This window comes from Dermacentor variabilis, chromosome 1 (assembly GCF_050947875.1).
Source record: "Dermacentor variabilis isolate Ectoservices chromosome 1, ASM5094787v1, whole genome shotgun sequence".
In the NCBI taxonomy this organism is placed as follows: domain Eukaryota; kingdom Metazoa; phylum Arthropoda; class Arachnida; order Ixodida; family Ixodidae; genus Dermacentor; species Dermacentor variabilis.
The window spans coordinates 72,460,521-72,475,481 of record NC_134568.1 but is presented as its reverse complement, the minus strand read 5'-3'; the positions used below and the strand labels follow the sequence as shown (position 1 = coordinate 72,475,481).

The following is a 14,961-nucleotide window of genomic DNA, read 5'->3' as shown; positions in this document are numbered from 1 at the left end:
GCATGCTCGTGGGTTCGTCATGCATCAGCGTTTCTAGTGCGATTGCCTCGGTCAGCAGGTGTAGAGATATCGGCCATCCCGACAAATTTCACGGAGGTGCGTTGACAAACTGACACGGGAAATCGTGGCGGCTTGCCAAAACGAGGTTAGTTATTAGCCAAACTACTGTTACCTCTATAACCCACTGCGACAGCCAAACGTCGTCAAAACACGCTATATTGGGCCCCCCTTGGCGGGACCATACATATGTTTTTCAGGCCATCCAAGCCTTGGGACCTATAACGTAAAACTATTCCAATATGTTTTTATGCCAATCTCCTGACGTCAAATTTGCGTAACCGCCGACGCAAGCATCGGGTGGTCACTCGCAGGGTTGTATCAACAGACCAATCAAACGCTCTCCTCACAGGAGGTTACTTTTGTTTGCTTCAAAAACGAATAACATTGCCTACACTGAGCGGCTTGTCTTATCTAATTGGCTCACAAGAGGCGAGGAGCACGCCTCTTGTGGAGAGGGATTCGATGGGGCCGAGCCACTGCACTGAAAATCGATAACCGGATGAAGAGGGTGGTGCCGGCGTCTGTGATTGGTCCGCTATCCCTTACTTAGCTTACGTTGGCTCGTCGACAATCACGGTGGCATGCAACGGAAGCTTAAAAATGGCACTAAAACGCATCCTCAGCAAAGGAGAGTTGGCAGAACGAGGTCACGCAAACAGTTTTATTACACGCAAATAAGCCTATGTTCTCCAGCAGGTGCGAGTAGCCAGTGCCTGAGCAATCGGCGGCAGCCATCTTTTATTCCTTTCGGAACGGGGCAGCCTGCGGCTATTTAGCAAAAGATTCAGTTTTGTTCGGCATATTAATGCATCTTTAACGCGTACACGTCACTTTGACGCGGTGAGTTATTGTGGTTTTGTGACGTCCCGTGGCAGGCAGGTGAAGTTAGTGCAGCCCGAAATCTTTTGACCAATAGCCGAAGGCTAATGGCGAAAATGCGTCGAATCAGAAATAAATAGTTTGCTTTTGTTCGGTCAAATCATGCATAATCAGTGTGTACGCGTCATATAAGATGGGGAGCTATCGCGGGTTTCGTGACGACGCGAGACAGACATGTGAAGTGGGGGTGGTCCAAAATGTTTTTCACCAATTGGGGAGGCCTGATTGCAGAATTGGAATTGAAATGTTTGGAATAGTTTTACGTTATAGCGCCCCTTATTTTCTCTTTTTTTTAAACATATGCACTGTTCTGCTTGCGCTCTAGCCTCTGAGTGAACTTTCGCGCTGTCTTCTTCGCCTGTTGTTTCGGTCCTTCTCACCACCCAACTTGCACCTCTTTCTTTTCCCTTTTCCCTCGGCGTAGTGTAGATGGCTCGCGGAATGTTCCTCAGGTACACCTCACTGTCCATCTAATCTCTTTAAACCTACCTATACCTACATTAAATCTACCTACATTCCTACAAAGGTGCTTGTGCATGCGCATTTCATTTTTTTTTCTTCGTAAGTACAATTTGTAGCGTATATTCGCGCACTTAAGAAATTAAATGGAAATTATTGCACGTCAATGTTCGGTACCCGGGGCATGCCGTCTTCTAGTTTAAGTGACCCTTCGTCTTTTCGCGTAGTTATTACGTACACCATTACCCAAAACAAACTAGCCCTGTCAATGTATCCCAACGTTTATACCGGGAGTGATACCGGCTCGCGTGTTCTTTTGAAAGTGAACAAAAAGGTGTGCCTACGAGCCTCTTTCGATAACTGCGAGATAATTAGCAACACGAACACATATTAAAGATTAATTTTGTGGTATTCCAGTAATTTGTAAGTGAGTAATCTGTCGTTGGTCCTGTTAAAGTTTTTGAATCTTATTAGAGACATCTGAACATAACTAGAAGTGCGCCCAAAATGTGAACTTCGTCCTTCCTAGAATACTAAAACGATGGAAGACTTTAGTGCTTTCACACGTCCCTAGAAAAAACTGAAAGCACAAGGTGTCCGTGAGCGTGACAGGCCCAGTGGTGGACGAAAACAAGGCAGTTTTTTTATAGAAGACTTCGTTGGATTCATAGACGGGAAGCACATGCGTATGAAGTTGGGCTAGTTTGTACGAAGTAGTACTGAAACTCAGCGTGAAAAAGGGCGGTTACACAAAGAAAAGGACACAGAATGAGCGCTGTCTGACAACGAAAGTTTATTGAGAGCAAATGCATTTTTTTAGTGTTATGGATTGGCCGGTATGTATTGCGTACACGTTCTTGTTAATATTTTCGCTATGTCGATTTACCCCGTCAACCAATGACAGTATTCAAAAACGAGCTTTGGTTTGAATTTCACGTGCAAGTTGCGCAAGAAAGAAATACTTGTATTTACAGTATATGTGCTTCATTTTTCCTTCCTGAACGTCTATATGAGGGTTTATTTTTGCTCAAAGGTCTAAGGAGTCACTTTTGAGTTAATCGTCCAGCCATTCCAAGATTGCAAAGAATGCTGCTGCTTTAAATTGTCTCAATTCCGCCTTAATAAAGCCATGTGCCCACAGAGATTATCATAGTTTTAAGAAGTTGCTTCTTCTCATGGATGCAGGTTATCTTGCCCTTGTGCTGACCCTGGCGTCCGAGCGACATCTCAACAAAATAAAATCCAATTTATCGGCTGAAACCTATCAACGTAGCATCTAGAAAAAAATGGCGGAACCTCCATATTCGGCTTCGGTTTGCTTCTGCTGCTATTGCGGCTGTTTTGTACACGCTTTGTGGGTTTTGGGCTTTTGCAGCGTGCACTTTGAACCACAGTCTATCACAAACGTAGCACGACGTATTGAAGGCGTCCTCCATAAAGTACTTCTTGAAGCACTTGTTACGTCCGGCCTCTGCTTGCTTCTACCGATGGTCCTGCTTGACGCGTGTTCGTTCTGCCCGTTTACATCGCATCTTGAATGCGCAGAGCTACGGCTTCTTCCCCGGAAAAGCGTGCTCGTTCTTCCTGTTTGCGTGCCGCAACTTGATAGTGCAGAGCTTCATCTTCCGCGAGGCGTATTCGACGTTGATGTTCTTCCGCCGTCTTCCGCCATCGCCTTTCGTCGTTCTGCCGCTATTGTTTCTGTTTTTTTTTTCACTGAGTGGTGCTTTCTCAGGCTGACCCATACCTACTTCCTATCCCTTTTCGTATACTTGACTGTGTCAAGGTTTAATTTCTGCTATCCAGAACCCTTCTGTCTTTACTAATCTCCCCTTGCCTAGGGCCTCCTATACTCCCAGCCATCTACCTTTTAGTATAGGTTTCATGATTCTTCTTTTAGGCTTAACGCATCTCAGTACGTCTGGCACATAGAAAAGGTGGAAACGGACTGACCCGTAGAATGTTTTGCATCTATGCGCATAATATTTGCGGGGCCGATGAGTCTTTATCACGCGCCAGCTGCTGGACGCTGTCAAGCACACACAAAATGGGCTTAAACTGCGCATTCTCCTGCTGTATTGGGAAAGAGTTCAATAAGGGTAAGGGTCAGCCCGCTATTGCGCTACCTCAGGGATCAGGCCAGATTTTTTGGCCAGGTGCGGAAGGTCAATTTGTGTGGCTACTGCCCCTGCAACGCTAAGCATTGAAACCGCAGCAAAATTACGGTCATGCGTACGCCCACAGATTCTTACTTCATTTTACGAAAATAACAAGTATCTTAATGTGGGCGTTGTTCTTCCTACTAACGAAAAAGTTGAAAACGCTTGTGCCGCGATGTACATGAAGGTACATAGGAAGACTGGAACAGTTACTCTTGAAAACATCGAAACCATTTCGTTTCCAGTGTCGTCGGTGCGTTTACCAGATCCGACTCTCTTGCGGAAGTGCCTAAATGGGACAGACTGGCAACTGCGTATACGTCAGCACTAAAATATATTAAAGGGAATGCTTACATTGCATCTCTCAGCACATTGTAACGCGTGCGATTTCAATCCTTTTTTCACTCCAACTAAGTTCATAATAAAGCATGAAGTTAAAAAAACCTCCTGAGCTTGAAGAAGCTATTCAAAGGCAGCATGCTAATTGTCTATATAAAACTGCCACTCATTGCTAGGTTATGAAACGCAGCTGATTCCTGATTCATTTCATCATGTCAACTGCGTGCGGGTGATGTTCTTCTTTCTTGTGTTGCTGGTAAGAGGAAGCTTTAGCTTGGGAGCTCCTATCTAAATACATTGGAACTGATCACTGCACCAATTTTTATGAGATTTGTTACATTGAAAATAAAAAAGTTGGATCTAGTGACTATGGAAGCAGAATTTTTATTTATGCTGTGATTTTTAGAAGCATTCCTGAAAATGTAATATTGGAATAAACTGAACTGTCAAGTTTCCAACTTTATAGATCAACAATGAAAAACGATATCACAATTCTGTAAATGGCACCTGATAATACTTCTAAAGCTGAGAAATCTATGTATCGTACACCACTGTAAATGTGCCACTAACTTTAACAATTTTAGGTAAACTCTAAATTTATAACTTAAAATGTTTACTGTTTAAATACTGTTTAGAGCACCCGCCGTGGTTGCTCAGTGGCTATGGTGTTGGGCTGCTGAGCACGAGGTCGCGGGATCGAATCCCGGCCACGGCGGCCGCATTTCGATGGGGGCGAAACGCGAAAACACCCGTGTGCTTAGATTTAGGTGCACGTTAAAGAACCCCAGGTGGTCAAAATTTCCGGAGTCCTCCACTACGGCGTGCCTCATAATCAGAAAGTGGTTTTGGCACGTAAAACCCCAAATATTATTATTATATTATTACTGTTTAGAGCATACGCAAGCGGTGTCTCACATTGTGAACGAATTTGACAACTATAGTAAGAGATGCGAGATATACAAAGGTCACTTTGATAAACGAAAGGGTGCAAGTTAGTCCGCGACGCGCACGCAGCTTTAGAGACGTCACAATTTATGCATGTGATCGCATACTTAGTGATCTAGCGGGGCTCGTCTATCTTTACAGCGAAGCTGTTAAGAGCTAGTTCCCCCAGGATCGTGTGCGTGTGTAGATACAAAACTCCCCATACGTGGGCCGATCCCGAAGATAGTGCAATACCGGGCCGACACGCGGCGGAGGTGCAGTTTTAAGGAGCCCATATACACAGCTTCGCTCGTCATCCTTGTTCAGAGAATGGAAGGACACTGTTTTTTATGGCTAATCATTCGGGCGCTTTAGAATGTTTTTTTTTTCATTTGTGACATCTTTTGGGGCTCTTGTAAACATTCATAGCTCATAACTAACCATCTAGTCTTAATAAACACAACCATGCTTAGCGCATGTCTTCTGGGGCCTCAGAACGTCAAATTGATCGTCACTATCATTTTAATATTTTGTTGAACCGATGTAGGCTGCAGATTATTGCCGCTGTATTTATATATCTTCTACAGGAGATGGATGGGCAGGCGTCTCGTGCGCAACCTTTCACTGGTTGCTGTTCCAAGAAAGGCGTGTAGCGATACGAATACGTTTTCGACGCCTTCTGCTCCTATACCACTGCGGCACCGTATTGCTGGACGTAAGCGAATCCAGGCAGTGGGGGCTTTAGCTAAGCTCAAACAAACGTATATTAATGACGGGCTTATAGCTTACCATTTAAGCTCTTTCCCTTGGAGCCAGTCTACCGCCAGCACCCCTACGAGCTGCCCTAATTTTTTTCTTTCTGTTCTTTTTTTTTTCAATTTATTTGCGGCCCTTGTGTACTCAGTCTTGATCATTGGCATCCACACCTAAATGTCGTATGCTTATTGCTGTTAACATGACGCGAGAAAGAGAGGGAATAAATAAAGAGGGCTGAAAGGTTAACTGGTAAAGATGTCCGGTTGGCTACCCTGCACGGGGGACAGGATAGATGAGAATAAATATATGCAAAAAAGAATGAGAAGATTCTCTGACCAAATTCGAACACATCGAAAACGTAATTTGATCAAAAAGCGATCAGAAAGGCTCGTTGATCTTACAAAAGCGCCATAGCGTTTCACAAGCCTTGTGCGGTGGTGAAGGGTGCGTAATGTTTTGTTTAAAAAATAAATTTGAGCGTTTAACAGTCCGAAACTGTACAGTGTGTTTCAAGGGACGTCGTAGGGGAGGGCTCCAGATCAGTTTTGACCACCTGGGGAAAGTACACCTAAAGCACGATACACGGGAGTTTTTCACATCGCGCCCCCAACAGAATTGGGCCGTCGTAGCCGGGAGCCGAACCCATGACTTCATTCTCAGCAGCGCAACACCATACGCCACTGAGCCACCTTAGCAGGTTTGCATTTCTAGAATCCTTTCGGTAGGTATAAGGCCGGTGGTTCAACGGCGCTAATGTGTAGACGATCAGTTGTTGACTGAGACACGCACCAGGCAGACAATATAGTTTCGGAGGAACAGCAAACAGAGCCTGAATCACAGAGAGCCATTATTGTGAGGCTGGTGCAGGCTTTCGACAACGCAACTCGGAGGCTTAGTTCACGCAGGATAGTTGCCTCGCGACGAGGGAGTCTAGTGGAGGTCAGTGCTGTAGCGACGTAGTGCAGATTGCAGCCTGCAGCGCGTGAAACTCGGGTGGTTTAATTTCTGTCGTGGTAATGAATAAGCGAGTCGACCAAGTTGTTCAGGATGCAGCGTCAATCCTTGAAAGAGGGTTTAGAATACACTGGCTGCTTGTGTGATGCTCTCGCTGATTCATCAACATATACAAAATAATACAGGTGGAGGAAATACAGTAAAGAAAGAACAAAAACAAAAGGAACACGAACGTATGTGTTTGCTACATGACAATTGGGTTAAAGGGGAAGAAGACTGAAGAACAAATGTGGAGAAAGCGAATATCGTGCGCGCACACCAAAGGATGTAAAGGATGATTTTAGGCAGGTATTCAGGCTGGAACACTTAAAGAAAGTGCAGTAGAGGACCAATTCCTTTTTGTGAGAGCGGCCACGTTCCTAAGCAAGTCTCCTGAACTGCCTGCTATACCTTATACTAAAACATTTTACTATATTTTTCCTTGAAAGTGCAAAAAAAAAATAAATCCCTAATATGTTTTTTTTTGTTGCCTACTAAAATAGTTAGGATGTATCAGTCTCATTGTTAAGGGTGCTAAACAACATGCATACTGTATGATACACTTCCGAGTAGGATGAATGCCAGGCACTGACTTTCCAAATGCTGTAAAGAAAAAGTAAAAAAAAACGCTTTGGTCTATGACTCATTCAAATTGTCTAGCTGTGGAACCTAGCGCAATCCCTCGTGTAGCTACAGCTTCGAACAGCAACTTTAAGTTCATGCCCTTTATTTAGCAAAAACCGTGGATAAGGTGAAAATAAACACGAGTGAGCCATTGCAGACGACTTCCATTAACCCTTTGACAATTACTAAAAACTGCTCTTTATTTTTTGTTCGCATCTGCGATTAGATATTTAAAATACACTTTCGGATTTCTAACGTTCGCACACCAAAATATGACGAGGATGCAGGGCGTCACAGCGGTAGAAACACGCGACTATAGGTTACGTCTTAGCCTTGTGTAATCAGGATGCCTCATTCCTTGACGATAAGGAAATTTACGGGCTATCATAATAAGTATTTTTTCGCTCTTGATCGTACTTGTTACAACGTCGGTCTCTTTTCTCTCTGAAGCCGCCTTGCATCGCGGTTTACTTCTAGCCGTTGCCGTTGCGTATTTTCCGAGAGACAGCGCATTAAACTTTTGTTCAAAAGTGCTTTGAAATGCCCATTTGCTTTCTTTGTACATAATGTTTATTCTATGGGCAGAGTAAACGAGAAATAAAAACCTGTAGCTGAGTGACCGTTATTGGATATAGAGCAGAAAACTGTTACCGCGTCGGCGATATCCACAGTGCACTTCGTCTTCTTCGCTTAATCTTTCCCTGCCCTTTCCCTTTGCACCAATGTAGGGTAGCCAACAGGGCTCAGTCCTGGTTAACCTCCCTGCCTTTCATTTATCAATCGCGCGCTCTCTCTCTCTCGGTAGCTCCAGAGAGGTTTGCTATGTTTTTCCTTTAGTTTCTTCGGGAAACTTGTTTGTATCACAGAGCAACGAGAGCTCTGATTGATTTGTTTTTTGCTCCCCAACCCCGGAGGCTGTCTTTCGAAAACACGTCGCGGAACTGGTTCGCAGATCCCGACTAATGCTTGGTAAATATACTTGGCTTACGTTCGTGTTCTTGGATTTTAACGTATTTCTCAGCCGGCATTATTCATTGTAGATTATGAAAGGCTGTCTGTGTTTAGGTCGCCCCATCGTCTTCCTTATTCGCTTCTTTGCTGACGGGCCGCAGAGGAAAGGTATTGGCGACGAACACGTGCGAGTACATCGGCCAAATGCCAAACAGTTTGGCGCCACAGAGCTTTATACAGGCTAACTCACTAAAAAACCGGTTGCTCGACTCCCTACTATTCTTGGATCGCATACTAAAAAAAAACAAAAATATGTTACTTAACTGGCATTTGCAACTTATTATCTTATTATCATGCCGATCACTCTCAGGAGCAGCGGGTGAGAACTTATTGACCAGAACACTGGTCAATAAGAATACGTTCTAACCCAAGAGACGTTTTGTGAATACAGCCCAAAGGCGTGGGGACTAATTTACAACGTTTTTCATTTGTAAGTGCTGCCTGCCAATGGTCGTTTTCAATCGCTAATATATAGTAATCATAATAAAAACAACACTGTTCTTTTCGTGCTACTCCTCTCTCTCATTTAATACTTTCAATATAGGACATAAGTTATCAGTACCATGAGTAAATAAACACAAATAAAGGTATCGAACCGCACGATAGGTTGGTACGTGTTCTTGTACGAATACTTCAAACGGACGAAGCATATTCTGGATACGGCCCTTGATGCCCTTCCGTAAACCCATAAAATCACCAAGTTGGACGGGGTCAATCAAAAGCCATCTAGTTTAGATTAACAGTCTTTAGCCCAAGCTCTAGCAATCCGGAAAAAAGCCCAATACAGCGTCACTTCGACTTCGAACCTGCAGCAAAATAAATGTTTCTCTCTCTCTCTCTCTCTCTCTCTCTCTCTCTAGGTTAGCGTCACCTAGACACGCTGTATCACCTACTGAATATCATGACGTCTTATATGCTACGAAATTTCCCAAATTTTGAATTGAATTTTGGGGTTTTACGTGCCAAAACCACGATTCGATTATGAGGCACGTCGTGATGCGGGACTCCTGATAAATTTTTGACCACCTCGGGATATTTAACGTGACCGCAATGCACGGGACACGGGCGTTTTTGCATCTCGCCCGCATCAAAATGCAGCCGCCGTGGCCTCGTACTTAGCAGCGCAACACCATAGCCTTTTAGACTGCCAGTGAAAGTGGCAGGCAGGACAAATAAAACTGTAAGATCCGTTTCATGTTTCTAAAATTCTGCCAGGACTCGTTTTCACAAAACGTTCTTGCACTAGAATTCTTCGTAAGGGTAGATATGCAACCAATCATTGTGTAGGAGACATCATTAGCAAAGGCAGTCGACCAGTGGCAAACGGAACTTACCAACGAAAACCTGAGTTAATTCGGCCCCTGTTCATTTCTCTAAGAGATGCTTTAAAATCGTCAGTAGCAAATAGCTCACTTCCGTGCACTTGAATTACTGGAAGAAGCAGACATTGCTCGAACGAAAAAAAAATTGGAATGCTCAGTTAGACAATGAACCGCTAATTAGCTTGCATATTATTCTCTTTACAACACATTTTGAATTTTCATGAAGGAAGATTCCTAATTTTAATACCAGAAGAACAAGAATCTTAAGACTAGCAGCTTCCAAATATTCATTCCCGAAATTTTATAACCAACGCATTTGCGTCCTATTTAGTTTGGACGCACAGTGCGTAATGGAGGCTTTTGGAAGATCATTAACTTGGCCAGCGTGTAGTTTCGAGTATTATTGGAATGGATATCTCGAAACTGGTGCTTGTATGACGATTTTTGATGAGCACATATATCACATCACCAATGTCAGGTTTCATCACTTTCATCAATTCATCAATCCATCAGTAAATAATCAAAAGTGTCATTAGTGGACATCTTAAATGAACTATTTGAGCATTTATATCCAGGCCAGTGTAATGCAACCATTCCGTTTCAATGCTATTCATTTTCGGCCTTGGTCATTGATCCGATCGGCGCTCCGTCCATGTTATCAACGGGATTGTCTGGCCGTGTACGGTAGGCGATAAGAAGGGAATGGACCAAGCGAAATCAATCCTTGCACTGGGACGGCGCTGTAGCCCAAGTATGGAAGACGTGTTGAATAGTGCACCTGGAAAAGACGAATTGTAATTTGTTCCACGTAACAATCTTTACAGATATATTATCAAATTAAACGAACGAAACATTATAGCTATTCTTCCGCAGGGTTACTGGTGAAGGAGAGTTCAGCAAGTGCGACGCGTCGGAGCCCCCCGAGAGGAGGTTTCCTACCGTAAATAATTTCTTCACCGTTTTTTTCTGCCAAAGAACACGTCAGCTATGTCACAGATAATTAACTTTCGCGTTCAACAGTCTGCGAAAAATGTTTTTCGCAATTTTCTCAGATATTTATTAAAATACAGGAATCTACTAAATTACGCATTTCATTTCGGGATTTCCCTCGTCTGATGTGCGCTTCAGAAACCGAATTCGTTCCGTTTTATGGTTTCACATACGTTTGACGTACCCTCAGTATGTGCACAGGTCGTGTATTGAGCAATTGGGAAAAAATCTACCTCATGAAGACTTTTTCTCTTTTATTTACCACCGAGTAGACTCATGCCCCAATAGCGTAACCCAGGTTTCCCGTTCCTAAAGCCACTTCTTTCCGGCTTAGATTCCGGGATTCTCGGTTTTTCTGTCCCTCATTCCTAGCTTCGCGCACATCGGTTCTTTCCTGTAATTGGAGATGATCTAGTCTTTATTGCCGTGAACTCTGCAACGGCTTGTGCGGACCGTACATAGTCGTCACAGGACAATGCTTCGTAACATAGCATAAATTATGCATGAGAGGCAATCACATAATCATTTATCTAACCTTCGCTCGTACTTAGTGGTTTGCATTTCGCTGGGAAAGGACCACCCGAGATTACCACACGGGGAACGATTGAATGGGGTGCGGGGGCGAGGGAGAAGTAGAAGAGAGAAGCAAGAAACGAGGAGCAAACAAGTGAGCGAGTGAGCACTCGGACGCCATGAGCCAGCCGAGGAGTACGGGGGAAGGGGGCGGAGGGGAGGGGGGGGAGTACCCACGATTTCCGCGCCAATGCTCGTGCCCGTGCCACCGCGTGCTGCTGACAGCACCTGCAAGGCCAAATGAGCCCTCGCCCTTACACCCTTACGCCGGTGCCCGCTTGCCACGCCGGTGAGTGAGCGGCAGAGAAAGGTGGTGGCTGGTGGTTGCGTCCATCTTTGTGTGTCGCGCGCCTTTTTCTCGCGTCGCGACGTCATCCTGTGGCTCGATTCCCAGATTTTCTTTCTTTTTCCTCTGGAACCTCTCTCCACACAATCTCTACCTGTCTATAAAAGCAAGTGCGCTCTGCAAAAGCTTTAGATCAGCTCCGAAAGACCGAGTCAATAGTATTTCGCTGATCGCAGACGACTGGCGCACTGCTTAAACATGAAGGTGAGATTTGCGGTTTCGCCTTTTGTACCTTTCGTGGCAGATTTCTCTTTGAACGAATGTGCTGCTGGAATCGGTTTATCTCAGTAAACAGGGATGTGCTTGTATGATGACTGTTGTCTTGGTCTTATCATTGATGATGATTGTTTCTGATGGCACTATTATTGAAATGGGGCGGCGACAAATAGTGACGCAGGGTCCTTGAGTTAACCAGGTTTTACTGCAGCCCTTGCACTCCCGCATTTTCCATATCTCTACTTTATGTTTCTTCTTTTCATTGAAATTGCTATCTTTATCTATCGTCCGTATATAACAGTCGCCATATTGTGTCCATTTGCTATAGAGCTCTTTTGAATAGCACAGCTGCCAGTTGTACACTGAAAATGGCTAAATGTTGAGGACAGAGAGCACTGACTACAATGCTTATAATTTTCTTTTAATTTTTTTTTCATTCCGACGTTCGCGTGCACACACACAAATGTTGAAGCTGGGTCGGGGTCATAAATGTGCATTGTACATTTTTCTTTCGCCCTCATCTACTACCCATTGCAATTTAGAGCACCAGCCGACCTCCTGGTACTCCCAGTTGCATTATCCTGAATTGATATATATTTTTTTTCTACTGAAGTGCCTTTGCGTTATCTGAAGCTTATTCCTCTGGACTGAATTTATCTTTGTCTTGTCGTTCGTACAGCTTCATACGAGCAGCAGGATCTAATTTTACGTTGCTCAGACCTCTACTCGCACCTCGCACCATCGAAGAAAAAATATACTAACACATGTACAAGCATGCCCACATAGTCAACTCCTCCCATCTAGCGAGTAAAAAAAAAAGAACCATCTTTCTATGCTATGAATGACTAGAATGGACGAAAAAAAAAGCTTGAGTTTACAGGGCAGCTTTGATGAGTCAAATGAGGCACTGATATGAACTGTTTTGCCGTTGTCCACCCGCAGCTCCTGTGCCTTGCTGTGTTCGCCGGCGTAGCGTGCCTTGCCCTCGCCGATGAAGCCAAAAAAGACGAGAAGGCTGCCGGAAAGGACGAGAAGGTCGAAGGCCGCGGAGGTCTCATCGGAGGGTATGGTGGCCCTGGGGCGTACGGCGGAGGCATCGGACCCGGATTCGGAGGAGGATATGGAGGCGTCGGAGGTGTTGGCCCTGTCGGTGGAGCTGGCTACGGTGGTGGCGCCGGCGGCTACGGTGGCGGCTACGGTGGCGGCTACGGTGGCGGCTACGGTGGCGGTCTCGGTGGCGGATATGGAGCCGGCTACGGGCAAACTGCCGGAGGCTACCAAGGTGGCTACAAGCAAGGAGCTGCAGGATACAACCAGGGCTCGGCAGGCTTCGCTGGAGGCGACTCGTTTAGGAACGTTCAGGGCTACAACAACCAGCAGGGGTACAGCTCCAACACAGGCTTCTCAAAGACCGACTCGAATCGCTACGGAACCGGTTTTGGCCAACAAGCGGGTGGCTTCTCTGGTGGCTCCGCGGGTCACAAGTCTGGTTTCGGAAGCCAGCACCACGGCCACGTTGGCGGAGTCGGCGGAGTCGGCTATTAGAAGGCAAGGAAACCATCTTTATCGGCATCGACTACTCTCCTTTACCTTATATGGGTGGCAAAGAGAAAATTGGTGCCATGCATCGCTTTTCGTCATTGTTATTGATATCTCGTGTTATCGAGCGTTTTTATGCGTTTGTTTATTTTGAGCTTAGCTCTAAGTTGAGTGCTGGCTGAACCCAACTGATTTAGTATGCAGAATTTCTTCTAGTATGGGTATGGGGTATGACGGGTAGAACCATAGCCATCGGAGAACCTATTCATATGCAAGTTTCCGTTTAGTTAATAAAAAAAGTAAACAATGCGGGTATCAGGAAGCAGTTGACTTTGATAACGGTAGAGCCTGCTGCGGTACTGGAGAACCGGGCACCTTAGATAGGGTGTAAGCAATCGTCTGCTCTTTGTATTCATGTAACAGGCGAATAATTCCCAAATATTTCTCTTTCTTATCTGTATTTTTCTTTGACACTGTTTCAGGTCTGAAGCATCACCTCTAGTCGTCTTTTAAACATCACCTACTGTCATCCTCTACTCTCGTGCTCTTCCACACTCCACCGCAAGACAGAAGAAAATCATAAACGCTGAGGAAGAAACTTCAGCTCAAGCTACCAAAAATGAAAATGCAACGCCACAGAACGTAAAATCGTTCTTTCTTTAAAAGAGATTGTATTTTTGTAATAAAAGTATCCACTTGTATTCCAAGTCTGCGTGACTCGTTTTTCTTGCATAAATGCAGGCTTTGGCACAACGCGCTGCTCAATAAGGCCGAACTTCTAAACCCTAAAACTTATAAAAAATGCCTTCTTTTTTTCTCTTGGCTCCAATATTAAAATAAAACGGAAAGAAATTTGAGAATTTGTCAAATCTAGGCGTAAAGATGATACTGGCATCCCGTCGCTTGTGCACTGCGATGCAACTGTTGCGGATAGTGATAAGGCGAACAACTTCATGCAGTATTGTGAATCAATTCTTTTTTTTTCGCGCTAAATCTCAAAAATTACCGGATTGGTTATGCGTCGAGTGTGAATTTATGCCCCAGATAATATTAGACGGCTTTGGCATCATAAAACTGCTACAAAATGTAAGTAATAACTCGGCTCCGGGCCTTGATGACATCCCAAATGTAGTTTTAAAGTCTTGCGCCTCTGTCCTGTCTAGGTATTTTGAGTTATTATACAATCTATCCCTCAACACGTGCTCACTTCCACAGGACTGGAAAATGGCCAACGCTGTACCTATTCAATAAAGAGGCTCTGTCAATTGCGTTGTACACTGCAGACCGATATCCCTCAGAAGTGTCCGTTGCAAAACTTTGCAAAGTATAGTACATTACAGTATTTTTCATCACCTTCAACTTATTTGGGTATTACCAATGACACGGTTTTAGGGCAGATTATTCTTGCCCCACACAACTAATCGAATTTTATTATGGTCTGTTCAAATCGTTTGACCTTGGTCATGAAACTCATTGTGTATTACTAGATTTTAAACATCATTCAACAACATTTTGCATGTTCTGTTATTTTATAAATTGTCTTTCCTCGGATTACCTAGAATCATTCCTCGACAGCTGCAGTCACTACCAAGTGGTTGGGATCAACGGAATGGAATCAGCGACGACTTCTGTGTCTTCTGAGGTCGTTCAGAAGTCAGTGCTGGGGCCACTGTTATTCCTCATTTTTAATAATGAGACATCGGCATAACATCAAAAATCAGGCTTTACGCAGATGACTGCGCCACATATAGAGTGATTAATAATGATTCTG

At 44.4% G+C, this 14,961-nt stretch overlaps 1 protein-coding gene across 1 annotated transcript; it reads left to right on the top strand.

The window, feature by feature from the left end:
* Window positions 1-11,502: 11,502 nt before the first annotated feature.
* LOC142579273 (uncharacterized) lies at window positions 11,503-13,891 on the top strand. The gene is made up of 3 exons (XM_075689314.1): window positions 11,503-11,639; window positions 12,594-13,199; window positions 13,673-13,891. The coding sequence occupies exons 1-2, from the start codon at window positions 11,634-11,636 to the stop codon at window positions 13,194-13,196; spliced, it is 609 nt and encodes a 202-aa protein (XP_075545429.1). The 5' UTR covers window positions 11,503-11,633; the 3' UTR covers window positions 13,197-13,199; window positions 13,673-13,891.
* The last annotated feature ends 1,070 nt before the right edge of the window (window positions 13,892-14,961 follow it).